Genomic DNA, 18,416 nt, shown 5'->3' with positions numbered 1-18,416 from the left:
CATGTCCACGAGTGAAACACTTTATTGGGGGAATGTTCAATCTTTTTACTGAATTAAAACACCACTTTCTCTCACAGACAACTACAGTAGGTACATATTAAATAAGCCACATCAATCAACAATTACAAAGAATCCCACGATTTTAGAAGGCAAAGATTTAAAACAAACAAAAAGACTACTCATTGACCTGAAGGAAAGTTTATCAAGGATTTTGTTAAATCCTGAATCTTAAATGGACTAAAAAGAATTACAACGATTGGATGTGGTAGTAGACAACCTAAGAATGTGCTTACTGTGATGATGAAAGGTGTCCACATTTACCTTCAGAAATATTTCATACTGAGGCAGTAAGGCTGTTCAATCTTCCTAATACTTGACTGCTACCATGTGAGAATTTGAATTAAAAACGACTTGTTGAACCCCTAAACGAACACAGGCACAATTACACACATTTAAAATAGATCACTACATCAGAGAAGTCATCAATACAGTTGTGTACAACAATTTCTGATTGCCTTGGCAGACCTTCCTTCCTGAAATTGCTGTGGAGCACTTACAGTATGTGTGGCACCGTTCTGCTTCATTGGCATTATTACTGCAAAGCCCCCTTTCCTAAAGCAGGGCAAGGGAACACAGGCATGTAGAGCCTCTATCCAGAATTGATTTGTACATATCAACTTTGATGAAAAACAAACTGTTGCATTTTTGACATCCCATTATAATTAAAAGATACAGGTGTACCTTTTCTTCAGTGTCTGAAAACCTTACAGCGTAAACAACATTTTTAAAGCCTCAACATACACTTGTTCTGCCACATAGTGTCAGTCATTGCAACCTAAAGCAACTCAAGAGTGACACAAGTGTTCAATCCATCCATCCATCTTCTCCCGCTTATCCGTGGTCGGGTCGCGGGGGTAGCAGTTCCAGCAGAGAGCCCCAAACGTTCTTTTCCCTGGCGACATCAACCAGCTCTGACTGGGGGATCCCAAGGTGCTTCCAGGCCAGCGAAGAGATATAATCCCTCCACCTGGTCCTAGGTCTAGCCCTTGGTCTCTTCCCAGCTGGACGTGCCTGGAACACCTCCCTAGGGAGGCGCCCAGGTGGCATCCTAACTAAGTGCCCGAACCACCTCAACTGGCTCCTTTCGACGCGAAGGAGGAGCGGCTCAACTCTGAGTCCCTCCCTGATGACCGAACTTCTCACCTTATCCCTAAGGGAGACACCAGCCACCCGGCGGAGGAAACCCATCTCGGCCGCTTGTATCCGCGATCTCGTTCTTTCGGTTCAATCCAATTGGAACATAAAGGCAGTAGTGGGTCGACGGTTTAGAAAGGAGGTGTCATGCTGCAATAAGCCTAATGCTTTATCAATGGGACCTTCATCTACAGGTAGGCTAGCTTTCACAGAAAGCATTGATATAGTATTCCACTCACTAGTCAGTAGTGTGTCGGCATATCTCTGCAGCTACAGTGCCAACTTAAACTTACATTTCTTTTCTCCAGGGCTTTTGGAGCATGTGAACAAGAAACTGGATTTAGAGTCCTTAAACTAGTCTGAAATTAAAATGACTCATCTTCTCTGATCGACAGAACAGGGTCGGACGAATTGTTTTGAATGAGTTTCCCTTTGAGTTTACTACCGTAATCCTGTTATACATTCTTTCAAAGGGGGACCTGCACCTGCGATTCTGACATCTTGACAAGGGTCATTTTTACCCGTAGGGCTGTGAGGCGGGAGCCCGGGGTGTGGGCCCAGCATTCTGTCATCAGCTTCCCCATCTGTCTCAAACACTGAAGAGACACAGATAGTGTTAGGAAGGTCATTAGTTTGTGTGTGTATGATAGCATGTATGAGTTGTACTATTTAGATGTATTTTACCTCATCGCTGGTCCACCGATTAGGAAATGATGGTCGTAGTCTTTTGATGCAGACCACCTCTCTCATGTCTTCATATGAAGGGTCTGTAGACACCAACTCATGGTATGGCAACTGGTACTCTTCAAGGATTCCTACAACCAATAATATGCAGTTGAAATACACTCTGGTCATGTGTCAAGATGTCAAACTCCATAGAGCATAGCCATCCCAAACAGTACAACATTGTTGGCATTTAAAAAAGGTTGTTTGTGTCCAAAAAGAAAAAAGTATGTACATAAAAGGTATATTTACCTCCTGAGACACAACGCCGTGCGATCTCCCAGAGAATCAGCCCGAAGCTGTACATGTCAGCCATGATGTACGACTGAAAGTGACTTCTGTGCAGAGTCTCATCCAGAACCTCCGGAGGCATGTAGCGCTTTGTGCCCACTCTGGTGTTGGGAGGGATGTTGACCTCATTGGTGTCACTGCAGAGATCAAAGTAACATTTTTAGATTAAAGATGAATGAACTATGCACATTACTGAATCCTCTGAGATAATAGAAGTTCAAAGTACTCGGATTCATGAACATTTCCAGCCCCCTATCGAAGCTTAAAATTCAGCAGAATGAGGATTTGAGACATATATTGAAAATATGCCTAACAGCAACAAATGTGACTGACTCACTCACCTGATAAGCTTGACTGCCAGTCCCAGGTCAGCTATACAGCAGGTCCCATTTGTTTTTACTAGTATGTTCTTGCTCTTTAGATCCCTGTGGGAAATGGCAGGTTTGCCCTGGGTGCCAAAGATCTCAGTGTGGAGGTGACTGAGGCCAGACACAGAGGAGTAGGCCAGCCGCAGCATGGCTTTATTATCGAGAGTGGTTGATTTGAGGTAGTCATACAAAGAGCCGTTTTCATGGTAGTCAGTGATTAGGTAGAGTTGGGTCCAGGAGCCAGTTCCTTTAATATCAGCAGCTATAAAACCTGAGAATGGAAAGAGTGAAGAGTGAAGAGAGGAGTCAGGGAGTGTGTCTTCACCAGAGATGGGGTCGTTACTAAAAATAAGTAATATATTACATATTACTTTAAAAAAAAGTAATATATTACACTACTTCGTTACTATCTACATAAAGTAATTCGTTACTTTACTCGTTACTTTACTCGTTACTTTACTCGCAGGGCCGGCCCGCCCCTCCCTACAGGCAGATCACGCAGACTGCTAAAGTTTCAAATGTTCTCTTTAGTTCAGTTTCCATTGTCGCATAAGACTGATCCAGATAGCTCCTGAATGTTTTCCTATCTGACCATGGCTGTCCTCTGTCTCCAGCTATCTGACCGTGGCTGTCCTCTGTCTCTTGCTATCTGTATATTTTGCGCAGTCTATCTCTGCTCATGCTGTTGCGTCAGCGTGTTCTCCTGCGTGTTGGCCATGTGTTGCACTGGAGCCAGACTTCAGCCGAGCACGTACGAACTGCGCATGCGTGAGTGGCAATAACTCTCCTTACCAGCAGGCAGCGGTAGTGTGTATTCGTCATTCAAAACAAGCAACAACCGGAAAACAGAGAAGAAGAACTACGTGTGTGTGATATAAATAAACAACAGCTATGTGCGTTAGCTTCACCTAGCATGTGTTCTTTGCAGGTGTTTGTTGAGGTTTGATTATGACTGATTTTAGAAAGTAACGAAGTAACGCGTGTCGGGGAAATGTTAGTAACTGTAGTGTGATTACTGGATTATAAAAGTAGCGCGTTACACTACTCCGTTACCGGCAAAGTAATATTATTACAGTAACGCGTTACACCCAACTCTGGTCTTCACTGTAACATGTAGGTTTTAATAGGTTAGGTTCAATCCTAGAATTAAAGCAGAACCAGTTTGAACATTAATTCACTTTTGCTGAGAAAAACTACTTTTATCATGTGAAATCAGTATACATAGAGGTCATTTCAAGATTTAAAATGTAACTTTATTTTAGGACTTTAACATCTTAATCTTGACCATTTTCTTATTTAGTGAATTTGATGATCCCAGTGTCGAATTAGAAAACAAAACATGCAGTATCGACTGTAGAAGCCAACATTATGCACAGCAGCTCCATAGAGGCTGTCTTCTAGTTTACTGGCAGGTGAGCTTTTGCCCGACTTCTTAATTACTATGCATCTTATAGTGTTTAATTATGCAATCTTTCCTTTGCAGTCTGTTGTTGTCTACATTATAATTTGTTGTGGTGTATTTTCTCTGGGCCATAATTGATTGTTTTTGGCAGTGAGTGCAGTGTGGTGCAGCAACGTTAACAATGGACAGTCCCACTTGCATTAGTAACCTATCAGTAAACCAACTCATCTATCCGACAGTCCATGATTAAGGATTGTTAGTATTGCTGCGACTATATAAGAAAGACTAATTTATTATATTCCCCTTCAAATCCCCTGTAACTTTGTTGATTGAAATGGAGCACTAAGAGTATACGTTAGTTGGTTTTTAATACAAGAGAAACGTGTAAAGACAGACAGATAGGGAGGTTAATACTCCCAAAAGCAAACAAGGCCGGGGAGCAATATTAGAAAAGGTACACATGAGAAAATACAGAGAGAAGCCAGTCTTACCGAGGATGTTCTCATGTCTCATCAGAACAGTCTGGTAAATCTCAGTCTCTCTGAACCAACTGGCCTCCTCAGTGGTGAAGAAAACTTTAACGGCAACATTCTCTGCCCTCCATCTGCCCATCCACACCTCTCCATACCTCCCCTTGCCTATCTGCTTCACCATCTGGATCTGCTTGGCTATCGTTCGCTGCACCTGAAGAGGAGAACAAATATATGGAATGGTTTGCTCAAGAGTGTAACTTCTAAGATTTTAAGATACGCTATTAAACCGATGTGTGTTTTGCATTGTGTGTCAGGGAATGTAGCTCCTTAGATTTCAGAAAGGAACCCCTTAGATGGTTAGGTGCTCCCAAGCTAATTAGGGAATAGTGTTTTCAATGTTTGGCAGGGTCAAACTTTATATAAGAATATTTTTAAGAAAATGCTTAAATCTTATGGTATGTCTTATAAGTATCAAATTACCACCATCATCTCCTCACATACTTCCTTAATGGTAAGACACGAGACAAAATGTAATCAAGTATAGCAATGTGCACTAGTGTGTACATACAAGGGTCCCAGGGTGCATCGCTTTGATCCAACAGCTGTTAGGTGCAATTTGTGTATCTCACCAGCAGAGGGAGCCCTGAGCCAGAGCCAGAGCTCTGAGACTGCTCGATTAGCTCCCTCAGAGACTCTCCGGAGGGAATGTTGCTCTCGTCCTGCTTCAGAACAATATTGTACCGAGGACGAGCCCTCTGGCGCTTATACCTGTAAGAACACACAAGCATTCAGCATAACTTCAAGTGTCATGACATCATTTATGCCATGACTTTTTAATTAGATTTTTATGAGATAAAATATAATAACGTTTTTGACTTTTATTTAGTTTTAATGACACAGTTTACCAGGAAATGTATTAGGACATACTATTCTATGCCGTTTTTATTCATCTTCATGGCAGGGTATACTCGTAATTTGGTGACATAACAGGAAGATTTTTGGTATTATTTATGACATATTTGCATTATAGTCGAAAGGTATTTATAAAGTTTTGCTGGAAACTGTAGCGAGAATAATTTTGATTTGTGTGCATTTGATGGTCACATGTTATTACCTGAAGTAGCACATTATAATGAAGGCCAGTATGATGCTGCACACAGTGACTGGGACCAAGAAGGCCATGTGGTGGATCTTCCCATCAACATAGACTGGAGAGGGGAGGATAGAGGTGGGAGAGGGGGTCGGGGTGGCAAGAAAAAAAAAGTGAGACGGAATGGAAGAGAGGGGCAGAAAAAGGTATGAAAAGACATTCAAACAATGTTAGATGGAGAAAAAACACTATCCCAAAATTGGAAATGTTTGGCTTGGAGTCCATTTCTGCCCGAGAAATGTCGGCTAGAAACTAACAAGGATCAAATCAAATTTTTTAAAATCCCCAAAACATATATATACAAACATGGGTTAATGATTAGAGGTACAGTAACTGAGTTATTTATTTTGTTAAAGTTTCAGCTATTCTGTTTACAGTTTTGTCATCAGATTATTTAATATGATTTGTTAAAACATTGTTGTTTCTTTTGATGTGAAATATTATGTATTTCATTTAAATAAAAAGCAATGTTAGTTTTGTTCACAATTTGTTTAGTTAGTTTACCTTTTTTTTTTTCTCCAAAAGAACCGATAAGAGTACCGTTAAAAGACCAGACCGATAAGCGGTATCGATAAAAGTAGTTGTACCGTTACCCATCCCTACTTAACACCCAGCAGCTCCAGGACAGTTTGACAGTAACTCCCGTTGTCTCCCCCAATCAAGCTGTCTTTGTCTCTCTAAGAATGTCATGATATCTTTAATCTTGTGTGCCATAACACCATCAATCACAGTTCTTTGCTCTGTCTTTGTTTATTGTAATAAATAATACATTTTATTTTTAGGCGCCTTTCATGACACCCAAGGACACCGTACAATTTGTACGGTGTCGGCGTGGGGACGGTCAGCAGACCAGAAGAGGAGGAGCGCAGGGAGCGAGAGGGGGTGTACTCCTGGAGAAGGTCAGCCAGATAGGGGGGGGGGGGGGCAGGTTATGTAGGGCTTTGTAAGTGAGCAGTAGGTTTTTGAAGTTGATACGGGATTGAACAGGGAGCCAGTGGAGTTGGATGAGGATGGGGGTGATGTGTTCGGAGGCCTTGGTGCCGGTGATGATCTGGGCTGCGGCGTTCTGTATGATTTGTAGTTTATTGATGAGCTGGGTATGCCTGAGAGGATGGCGTTACAGTAGTCGATGCGGGACGTGACAAATGCATTGACCAGGACTTCAGTGTTCGATTGAGAAAGGGATGGGCGGAGTCTGGAGATGTTGCGTATGTGGAAGAAGGCAGTCCAGGTGATGTTATTTATGTGAGGTGAAAATGAGAGGGAGCTGTCCAGGATGACACCAATGCTCTTAACTTGGCCAGAGAAGGGGATGGAGTAGCCATCAATGATGAGGTTGGAGGCAGGGGAGGATGAGGTTTTGGAGAGGGTGGTTTTGGTGCCAACCAGCAGGGCTTCGGTTTTGCTGCCGTTGAGTTTTAGGAAGTTCCTGCTCATCCAGCTCCTGATGTCCTGGAGGCAGTTGGTGAGAGAGGTTGGGGGAGGGCAGTGTTGGGTTTGCTGGAAATGTAGACCTGGGTATCGTCGGCGTAACAGTGGAAATGGACATTATGATGACGGAGGATAGTGCCAAGGGGGAGTAGGTAGATAATAAACAGGAGTGGACCCAATACTGAGGAACACCATGTGAGACAGTGGAGCAGCTTGACCGGTGGGTGCTGAGACGGACATATTGTTTTCTGTCTGTGAGGTAGGATGAAAACCATGAGAGTGCAGTACCAGTGATCCCAATGTCTGCCAAACGTTTGATAAGCAGTGCGTGTGAGATGGTGTCAAAGGCAGCTGTGAGGTCAAGGAGGATTAGGATGGTGAGCAGTCCAGAGTCAGCTGCACGGAGGAGGTCGTTGGTGATTTTTACCAGCGCTGTTTCGGTGCTGTGCTTTGAGCGGAAACCCGATTGGAAGGGTTCATGAAGGTTGTTTTTGTCCAGGTGTTGTTGAAGTTGGTCAGCAACCACTCTTTCAAGGGTTTTTGAGATGAAGGAGAGGTTAGAGATGGGCCTGTAGTTATTCAGGTCATCTCGGTCAGCTCCAGGTTTTTTGAGTGTTGGTGTTATTGCAGCAGTTTTGAGGTTTAGCGGTACAGTTCCAGTTGCGAGGGAGGAGTTAATGATTCTTGTGATCAAGGGGCAAGTAGAGGGCACACAGGTTTTAACGAGGGCAGTGGGGAGTGGGTCGAGCTGACAGGTAGAAGGTTTGGATTTACGGATAAGCTCAGTGATGGAGAACTCCAACACTGTCAATGCTACTTGCCAACTGGAGAAAATAGCTATTTTTTGTGTTGGATGGAAAAGAAAGAGTGGAGGGATGAGAGGAGTATGATAGATAGACTTACGAGGTGGTTTAAGTGGTGGCAGTGTAGGATGCACGTTTTTATTGCAGTAATCTCCGTCTGAACAGCACTCCATTGATCTCCTTATATTATGTCCGTTTCCCGTGTCCTGGAAGACAGAAATGTAATTATTTGATATCTCTTTTTCCTTTTTTATTAGTTATATATGTTCAGCTTTTGATTAAGTTATGGCTCAAACCATAAATTGAATTGTATTTTCTCTGTTTTGTGTCATAGTCAATTGAACATATTTTTATATAAAACAGGGTTGAATTAAGTTGATAAGATATGAGATAAAGGACACTAAATAATTGGTGGAAAAAGAGAGCAGTTTTTTGTAGTGTGCTGTGACAGTCATCTACTCACCCCACACTGACCTGATCCGCTCAGCGCAAGACATCCTGCTTTCTCGACCGATACCCCGCCCTCCTCCTGCACCATGGTGAAACAGCAGCCATCCTTTCCTGTCCTGGAAAAAAAGGACACTAAGTAAAGCAACTACTTACAAATAACCACTAATATTGGGCGACTGTGGCTGCGAGGGAGTGCGGTCGTCTTTCAACCAGAAGGTTGTGTGTTCGATCCCAGCCCAAGCAGTCAACATGTCGATGTATCCTTGAGCAAGATACTTAACCCTGAGTTGCTCCCGATGGCATGGCCAATGGTGTGTGAATGTGTATGTATGTTAGTGCATGTCCTAACATACACTGCTCTGTATGAATGGGTGAACGACATGTAGTATGTAAAGCGCTTTGAGGGGTCTTAAAGACTGGATAAAGTGCTATATAAGTACAGTCCATTTATAATAACACAGATGCAAGTGTGTTACATTTGTTATGCATTTCTCCTCTTCTTACAGTACCTGCATGTGTTATTGGCTGAGTCTTCAGGGCAGTGGTGATAACAGTGACACCACAGGATCCCCTCGGAGGAGGAAGCAGGAGCTGTGCTGCCACTGGCCTCCTTCCCACTCTCCGATGCCTCCTTACTGGATGCTCTTTGCGGCATGTCCAATATATTGCCTACAAAAACAGAAAAAAATAGACAATAAGAGGAATTAAGTTGGTTAAGAGACAAAAAAAACAAGTTGAAATCACAAGCATGAGTCATATATTTATGATATATTTTTTCAGATGAAAAATCACTAACACTGCCAGGCTCAGGGATCGCATTGGAAACATCAAATATTTGGGCTAATGCTACTACTGGGTATGAAAAAAGAGAGATTTTTGCAAAAATAAAAACATATCAAAAAGTGTTATTAGTAACACAGCCATACTGAGTTTCATTATGTGTGAAGTTTCATCAAGGGAATTTTTGTAGGTTATTTTAAAGAAAAAGTGTTTATGTCATGAAGAGCTAGGAGGTTTATCATGTATTTAATATTCTGTGGGAAAGGCTGCAACATATTGGACGAAGATGAGCCTGTGGAGAAGATTGGACAGACTTCTTAAGGTGCGTTGCTTTAAAATACTCTACTAGATGTATTTAACACATTCTATGCAATAAGGCCGTCTGACCCCTCTATATCCTCGCTTTGCTCTGATGCAGGCTTGCTGTGACACTGCAAATCAGCCTGTCTTCCTACAAAACACGACCATATAGGCCGATTGTTCATGCCCCAGGTTACATGTTACAGGTTCATTATCACTCTCTACTCCACTCCCTAACTCACACACACAAAGCAGGGTCAACGTCACAACTTCTCCACCCTCCCCCCACCACAGGCCCGCACCTCGACATTATACATCCATGACCCCGACCAGCATCACTGTACAGCTCTGTGATTGGCAGAGAGACGGGGGATGCTTGAGTGACACACTCCGCACCCTATACAGCAGGGGTGCCCAACCTTTTTTGAACCGAGAGCTACTTTTAAAGTTGCCGGTCTGCCGAGATCTAACAGTCCAAATAGAGAGGCGTAGCCATTACTGACAGCCTACTACCAGGTAAATACACACTTGTAGTGCCAGGAAAAGGGAGTCGGAGGTGGTGTATTCAGAACAGAGTTCCCATCTTTATTATACATTAATCATAGAGAGGTTAACACATCAACTGCTCTGCTTGACGAGCTAGCAGGAAAGGGTGCTAACGCTACAGGTGTTCCCACTAAAGGGTCCGTGTGGCAACACAATAAGAGAGGTGAATTATGTCCAATAACGTGTCACCACACAAGCCCCCCCAGAATTCACGTGTAAACAAAATCTGTATGGCGGGGAGGAACAATCCGCCTGCCCCCACGAGACCTGCGCACCGGAGTCGGTACAGCGACCTCCGCCCGTGCGGCCCCTGACAGAGGAGGGACCGGAACAACAGGTCCACACTCCCTGACAGGAATCAAAGCCGGGGGTCGGCCCCGTCTCGGCGGCCGAGCCAGCACCACCGGCCGGTCCACGTCCAAGTGAGCAGCCTTCACCCGGTCAACCGAGACGTGCTCAGCCTTACCGCCCATGTCGACCAACAGGTGTTTTTCACCGTGTTCCAAAACCCGGAAAGGTCCATCGTAAGGGGGCTGCAGGGGGCCTCTGTGTGCGTCGTGACGGATGAAGGCGTGCCCAGCCGAGCGTAGCTCCGCGGGAACTTGAGACCCTGGCGCACCGTGCTGAGTAGTCGGGACTGGAGCGAAAGCCTCCACCGCGTCACGCAGAAAAACTCGCTGGGCCGTGGCAGACCAGGGAGCTGATGCATTTGGGAGGAAATCCCCCGGAACTCTCAGCGGCTGACCGTAGACCATCTCCGCTGTAGAACACTGCAGATCTTCCTTAGGTGCGGTCCTCAGGCCCAGCATCACCCAGGGCAGCTTGTCGAACCAGTTACCGTCCGTAAGGCCGGCCTTGAGGGACGCCTTGAGGGACGCCTTGAGGGACGCGTTCATGGAGCGATGAAAGCGCTCGCAGAGGCCGTTAGCCTGAGGGTGGTAAGCGGTAGTCCTGTGCAGCTTAACCCCCAAACCGCCTGCCACAACGTTCCAGAGCTCGGAAGTGAACTGAGAGCCCCTGTCTGAGGAAATGTCTGACGGGGTGCCAAAACGACAAACCCACGTTGCAATGAAGGCCCGGGCAACGTCTGCGGCTGATGTCGAAACGAGCGGAACCGCCTCCGGCCAACGGGTCGTTCTGTCCACCATGGTGAGGAGGTAGGAAAACCCCTGAGAGGAAGGCAACGGACCAACCAGGTCAATGTTGACATGATCAAACCTCCTCTCAGGCACCAGGAAACGCTCCAACGGGGCCTTCGTGTGGCGGTGCACCTTAGCGCGTTGACAAGCCACACACTCCCTGCCCCAAGTCCTCACATCCTTTTTCAGCCCATGCCAGACGAACTTTGCGGCCACCAAGTGCACCGAAGGCTTAACGCCGTGGTGTGATAGGCCGTGCACCGCTTCGAACACAGAGCGCCTCCAGCTGGCAGGGACGACAGGCCGCGCCAGGCCCGTGGAAACGTCACACAGGAGGGTAATGCCTGTGTCGCCGAACACCACGTCCTCCAAGCGCAGCCCCGCGCCCTCCGCCTTCAGAGCCTGGACGCCGGGATCTGTGACCTGGTCCGCCGCCATGCGAGTATAGTCCAGGCCCAACTGGACGGCACCGATGACGACTCTGGAGAGGCAATCAGCAACCAGGTTCGACTTGCCAGCCACGTGCTTAATGTCCGTAGTGAACTCTGATATGTAGGAAAGCTGCCGCTGCTGACGTGCCGACCAAGGCTCCGCCACTTTTGACATGGCGAAGGTGAGCGGCTTGTGGTCGACAAACGCCGTAAATTCACGGCCTTCCAGCATGAAACGGAAGTGCCGCAGGGCCAAATAAAGTCCAAGGAGCTCTCGGTCAAAGGCGCTGTACCTGCGTTCTCTGGGCGTCAGCTGGCGGCTGAAAAAGGCGAGCGGCTGCCAAGCGCCCTCCACCCACTGCTCGTGCACTGCGCCGACCGCGTAGTCCGACGCGTCCGTGGTGATGGAAATGGGAGCCGTAGATGATGGGTGTGCCAGCAAAGCCGCCTGAGCCAACGCGGTCTTGACCTCAGCAAAAGCGACGTCCGCCTCTGCTGTCCAGTCGATCGCCTGGACGGGTGTCTTGCCTTTCAACGCTTCATACAGCGGCTGCATGATGTGTGCGGCCCGGGCGATGAAACGGTGGTAGAAGGTCACCATCCCCAGAAACTCACGGAGCGACCGGGCTGTGAGCGGGCGAGGAAAAGCCGCAACAGCCTCCACCTTTGCTGGCAGAGGTGTCGCACCGCCCTTGGTGACGCGGGGCCCCAGGAAATCAATGTCAGACACACCGAACTGGCACTTTGCAGGATTGATGACTAATCTGTGTTCGTTGAGTCGTGTGAAAAGTGCTCGGAGGTGGGACAGGTGCTCCTGCACTGAAGCGCTGGCGACGAGTATGTCGTCGAGGTAGACAAACGGCAGGTGCCGCAGCACCGAATCCATCAGGCGCTGGAACGTCTGAGTGGCATTCTTGAGTCCAAAAGGCATCCGCAGGAACTCAAAAAGTCCAAAAGGTGTTATCACTGCCGTCTTGGGAATGTCCAGGGGGTGCATGGGCACCTGGTGGTATCCACGCACCAGGTCCACCTTGGAAAACACCCCTGTACCGGCCAGATGCGCCGAAAAGTCCTGAATGTGCGCCACTGGATAGCGGTCAGGCGTAGTGGCGTCGTTGAGTCGGCGGTAATCCCCGCACGGGCGGAACCCGCCGTTCGGTTTGGGGACGACGTGCAGGGGGGAAGCCCAAGGACTGTCGGAGCGGCGGACAATGCCCAGGCGCTCCATGGTTGCGAACTCCGCCCTCACCACAGCCAGCTTAGAAGGGTTCAACCGCCGGGCCCTGGCGTAGACAGGAGGCCCCTCGGTAGTGACGTGGTGTTCCACGCCATGCTTCCATGCTTAGTAGTAAGCGCAGAGAAGGTGGGCAGCGACAGGTCTGGAAACTCGGCCAACAGTCTGAGAAACGTGTCTGCCCCTGACAGCGAGCCCGACAGCCCGTCGTACGCTGCGCTGCCAAGTGTACACACAAGGGAAGAAAACGTCAAGGCATCAACCAAACGCCTATTCTTAACGTCCACTAAGAGTCCATGAGCACACAAAAAATCCGCTCCGAGGAGGGGAAAAGAAATGTCCGCTGTCACAAAATCCCAGCTGAAACGCTGTTCTCCGATGCACAAACACATAGGACTCACGCCGTACGTGCGAATGGGACCGCCGTTAGCCGTCGCCAATCGCGGTCCGTGCCCTCCCCGGGTGACGTCTTCACTCGACGCCATTGTCCCGAAATGTGCGTGGTAAAAGCACTCTCCGGTGTCTCCACAGCCGTGTCCGGCCCCCGCCATGCTGTCTTGACTGCAGATGGGCCGCTGCGCGTTGCGGCTAACGTCTCTGCACCGGGCTGTTGTGTAGCCAGGATAAAACGATCCGCTTCCTCAGCCAAGGCACGCGGCTCCGTGACAGGCGTGTTGGCCAGCGCCGTCTGGACCCGGGGAGGCAAGTGACGCAGGAAAATCTCCGTGAATAAAATCCGGGGATCTTCCCCCCCCTAGCAGATTTAGCATTTTATCCATTAGCTGAGATGGCTTGCTGTCTCCTAGGCCTTGAATGTCAAGTAACTGGCGGGCCCTCTCCTTAGCAGATAAGCTAAATGTCTTAAGGAGGAGGGCCTTAATCGCCTCATATTTGCCATGATGTGGGGGGGCTGCGATGAATCCCACCAACCTGGACGACGTAGAGCTGCCCAGCGCTGCTACCACATGGTAGTATTTCAGGTCCCCGTCACGGACCTGTCGGCAGGCGAAGTGCGCCTCCACATGTGCGAACCATGCCTCCGCGGCGTGCTCCCAGAATTCCGGCAGCTTTACGAACACATCGCGTTCAGCCACGCTCGTTAATTTTCCGGAAACTTTCTCGGAAACGTCGGGGTCACCAGTGTAGTCCCAGGAAAGGGGAGTCGGAGTCGGAGGCGGTGTATTCAGAACAGAGTTCCAATCTTTATTATCCGTTAATCATAGAGAGGTTAACACATCAACTGCTCTGCTTGACGAGCTAGCAGGAAAGGGTGCTAATGCTACAGGTGTTCCCACTAAAGGGTCTGTGTGGCAACACAATAAGAGAGGTGAATTATGTCCAATAACGTGTCACCACACACTTCTACTTATATACAACTGACCTTTTGTACGATGAATACTTCATAAAATACTGCAGATCCTTTATCTTACCTCTTTCTAATCTACACACATACAAGTATTTAACTGAAGTTACACAACTGTGTTGTTGATACAGAGTTGGAGTTTATTCACACGTCACATACTATAGTGGGTAATGTTTTCAAGAAACATTGAACAGTGCTGCCACATATGACACAGGGAAAAAAGAAAAGACTCTGAACCCTTTCTTTGTCATTATATAAAAATAGTGTTGCTACAAAAGTATAAATTAGGCTTAGGCTACTAATAACACATCTCAGATCTGAAGCTACACAGGAATCTGCTGCCAAAGTGCAATAAAAAAGACAAAATTAATAGAATCAAACCCTTTTTTTGTTACATTTTAGTAGAGTATAAAAATAAATGCCTTGAACAATAGGATGCAAGCAACACTAGTTTCTTAACCTGAATTGAGATTATAATAAATGTAAACAGAATAGATCTTAATGTTTGCATTCTTATACCATTTTGTACAATAATTATAATGAATAAGTTCAAAGAAATTAATAACGGTATCTAACTTGAGATTTTATTATATCAAAAACCTGTTGAAATGCTACTGTTATTTTTACTGTCCCCCAAAAGCTCGTCGGCAGATCCAGGAATGCTTCTTTCACAACTTCGCCATCTTTGAAAGACTTCATCTGTTTCCCAAGAACGTGACTGACACAATAAGATGCTATGGTAGCAGCCTTGCTCTTGTTGTTGGGCCTGGTGAAAATGGACTGCTGTGCATTTAGCTGTCCTTTCAGGTCCCTCACCTTTTGGGAGCGTAGGGCAGAATTAGGAGGGAATTCCGCCTCGTAGCGTTTGATCACTGTTTTTTAAATGCCGCTCCCAAATTACCCTTCTTCGATAAAGCCAGGCTCGCATTACAGATGAGACAGATGGACTTTGAATTGGAATAGATAACAAAATAATCATCCTCCCACTCGGAGTGAAAATTATATATTTTGGGCTTTTTTGCTTCTGCCATAATTGCGGTCTTGTGTGTGTGCGGACGCGGACTGTCAGTCCTGTTGACACGGACAACGTCAGCGAACTAGTGCACTGCCCACCAGCCATGCCCCGAGTCAGCAAAAGTATTCTCCGTCGGGACTTCCTGCGACAACACCACGCCGTTATCAAAGATGTTCTATTGAGAAGACGATCACTACGTGACAAAAGTTTTCAAAACCGTGGCTGCTGAAATCAATCTTACTAACTGCTGTCTGTGCAATTTACTCTGCGCGAGTTGGCAGACTTTATTTTGCTTACTTTAACATCATTTTTCATGGTGGGGCTAAGCCATTTCTTGGTATGGGTGTAGCCTACCCCAGCCATACCCTGGCGCTGCCACTGGTAGCACGTATGGGGCGGGCCATTCTGCACATGCGTTAAATGCGTTAAATATTACGCAATTAATTCAAAAAATTAATTACCGCCGTTAACGCGATAATTTTGACAGCACTAGTATTTTTGCGTTTGTGTGTATTGTGTTTGTTTCCCGGGGAAACACCGGCTGTTGTTATGCCTGCTGTGACGTAAAGTTACTCCATTCTCCGCTTGTAATTATGCCGTTACAAGCTTCAAAGTTGTATGTATCATCTGAATTGGCCGAAACAAGTTTAATATTCTGAAAGCCAACACTTTGTTTATTTGAAAACAAACTGTAACGGACCCTGCCGTGTTATCTATGATTACTATATGCCTTACATTAATAATTTCAGCGGAGGGAGGGAGAGCTGTCTTCTTCCCTTTTCAAGCTTCAAAAATGTATTTATCGTGAATTTTGGAAATAACACATTTCATATTCTGAAAGCCAAGACTTGGTTTATTTAAAATGTATAAAAAATGCCCGAAAAGGAACATTTTTTTTTTTTATTAGCTCATGATAGGCCCCCGATCTCCGTAGGCCCCTGGACTTCAGCCCAGGTCAGCCCGTGCATTAAGGCGGCCCTGGCTGTAGGTCTGCGTCCAGTTCTTGCTGTTGCTTCCACTCTGCCACTCTGCCACGTCCAGCACAGACAATGTCCTCCTCCAGCAGCTCCTTTTCACAGGTCTCTCTCCTCTCACAGTAGTGGCATTTGCCGGCGGGACACGGGCGGCGGTTTCTAGGTTCAATTTCTAGGGTGTGCAGGGGGTCTCCCAGCAGGTTCAGCAGGGTTGTGGATATGGGTCATAGTGATCACTGGCCCCCCGTGGAAACTCACTGTGCCCGCTTGAAGATCCAGGTGGCAACCAGACGGGTCCTGCACAGGGTCCTGCACATCTGCTATCCACACCGGATGATGCACTTCAACTCCCCCCACCGACACAGTCAGCATGCCTTTTCCTTTCATTTCAGCTCTCCCGTGACTGTGCGTAGACGCACCGCTGTCGGTTCTAAATGAGTCCCACTGGGCAACACATCTGCTCTCACCAGGGTTACTGTCGAGCCTGTGTACATCAGTGCAGGGCACCCCTTCCACAGTGACAGGGACATAACAGGAATCCCCACCACCAGCACGGCCCACCGCGACGGCAGGCTCCAAGCAGAGATGGGGTCGTTACTAATTTTTTTTTAATATATTACATATTACTTAAAAAAAAAATATATATATATATTACACTACTTCATTACTCTCTACATAAAGTAACTTGTTATTTTACTCGTTACTTTACTCGTTACTCGCCGAGCACGTACGAACTGCGCATGCGTGAGTGGCAATAACTCTCCTTACCAGCAGGCGGCGGTAGTGTGTATTCGTCATTCAAAACAGGCAACAACCGGAAGACAGAGAAGAAGAACAGACTACGTGATATAAACAAACGACAAATAGCGTGTGCGTTAGCTTCTCCTTAGCATGTGTACTTTGTAACGCGTTACACCCAACTCTGGATCCAAGCATGTGCTGTCATCTTCTTCAGGAAGGAGTAGAGCCTGGCTCCCCCGGCTGTGCTATCGGGCTCCTTCCTCGGTTGTCTGTGTTGGTGGCTGTGGTTTGGTTGGGGAGTGTTTGGGCCTGGCTCCGCATCTTCCCCTTTATGCGGGCCCCACGTCGTTTCCCTGGGCCTTGGGGCAGTCTCTGGCCAAATATCCTGGCTGACCACACCCCCAGCAGACCCTAGTACTTTGCCTGCGTGTTAGCTGCAGAAACACAGCCATTATCAGTTCAGTAATTTCAGCCACCCATGCAGGCTTCTCCTCCTCTCTGCAGCTCCTCACAGCCGGTGGTGCCGGCCCTTCACTGGCAGCTACAGCAGCTACACTCCACAGATTCTCTCTCTCCACAGCCATCTCCAAGGCCGCCTGCAAGGACTGTGGATGCTGCAGCTGTACCTCGACCCTCAAGTCCGCTGGGAGGAGGGCCCTGATGAATGAATCCCGTGCCAGTTCACTCTGCACTCCGGGTGGCATGTGTGCATATGTGACCGGACGTCTTCTCCCTCTGTGCCGCTGCTTGGCACCGGGCCAGCGCACCAATTGTGCGCACCGGCTATTTAAGCTGAGGTGCCAAACTGGGTCCCTCCCTTTTCCGCTTCTCCTGTGGTGGCTGCAGCTTGGCGTAGTAACGCAAATTGTTTGGCGTGGCAGCATTCATGTCCTACTCTCTACCGGACAGCTGACGTCCAGGGCGTTAGAGGAGGCATTTGCTCCGCCAGAGGCTCCGTGATAGCGGCGTTGCACACTGTTGCGAGATTTGGCCGTGGGATTTGCGGGTCTCATTCCCTCCCTTGTCGACTCTGTGGCTTCTGGATCCGCACCAGTCTGGTTTCAAGGCAGGTCACTCCACAGAAACGGCCCTCCTTGCTGTCACTGAGGAACTGCACACTGCTAAAACAGCCTCCCTCTCCTCTGTCATCATCCTTTTGGACCCGTCTGCTGCATTCGACACGGTGAACCATCAGATCCTCCTTCGCACTCTCCAAGAACTTGGAGTTTCAGGCTCTGCACTTTCCCTCATCACTTCATACCTCAAAGACCGCACCTACAGGGTAACTTGGAGAGGGTCCGAGTCCGACCCTTGTCAATTAACTACAGGGATCCCTCAGGGCTCTGTTCTTAGTAATTTACACACGGCATCTATTGCACGTCTGTCCGTCCTGGGAGAGGGATCTCTCCTCTGTTGCTCTCCCTGAAGTTTCTCCCATTTTTCCCTTTAAACTGTGGGTTTTCTTCGGAAGTTTTTCCTTGTACGATGTGAGGGTCTAAGGACAGAGGGTGTCGTATTGTCATACTGATATTCTGTACACACTGTGAATACCACTGAGACAAATGTAACATTTGTGATATTGGGCTATATAAATAAACATTGATTGAT

At 47.3% G+C, this 18,416-nt stretch overlaps 1 protein-coding gene across 5 annotated transcripts in view; it reads right to left on the bottom strand.

The window, feature by feature from the left end:
- Positions 1-4: 4 nt before the first annotated feature.
- The window catches only part of LOC117452816 (bone morphogenetic protein receptor type-1B-like), an 81,025-nt gene continuing 62,613 nt past the window's right edge, over positions 5-18,416 (bottom strand). For 3 of the 5 annotated variants that reach the window (XM_034091593.2, XM_071204376.1, XM_071204377.1), the window contains 10 exons: positions 8,795-8,954; positions 8,299-8,401; positions 7,936-8,041; positions 5,566-5,659; positions 5,081-5,219; positions 4,470-4,662; positions 2,550-2,847; positions 2,170-2,345; positions 1,879-2,009; positions 5-1,790 (listed from right to left, as the gene is read on the bottom strand). In XM_034091593.2, the coding sequence (XP_033947484.1) occupies positions 1,662-1,790; positions 1,879-2,009; positions 2,170-2,345; positions 2,550-2,847; positions 4,470-4,662; positions 5,081-5,219; positions 5,566-5,659; positions 7,936-8,041; positions 8,299-8,401; positions 8,795-8,940 (1,515 nt within the window). In that variant the 5' untranslated portion in view covers positions 8,941-8,954 and the 3' untranslated portion in view covers positions 5-1,661. Of the gene's footprint in view, positions 1,791-1,878; positions 2,010-2,169; positions 2,346-2,549; positions 2,848-4,469; positions 4,663-5,080; positions 5,220-5,565; positions 5,660-7,935; positions 8,042-8,298; positions 8,402-8,794; positions 8,955-18,416 lie in introns of those variants that run through there. The other 2 variants (XM_034091592.2, XM_071204378.1) reach the window with 2 other exon arrangements.

This window comes from Pseudochaenichthys georgianus, chromosome 9, assembly GCF_902827115.2.
Source record: "Pseudochaenichthys georgianus chromosome 9, fPseGeo1.2, whole genome shotgun sequence".
NCBI classification, from domain to species: Eukaryota; Metazoa; Chordata; class Actinopteri; order Perciformes; family Channichthyidae; genus Pseudochaenichthys; species Pseudochaenichthys georgianus.
This window is presented reverse-complemented; position numbering and strand designations above follow the sequence as displayed.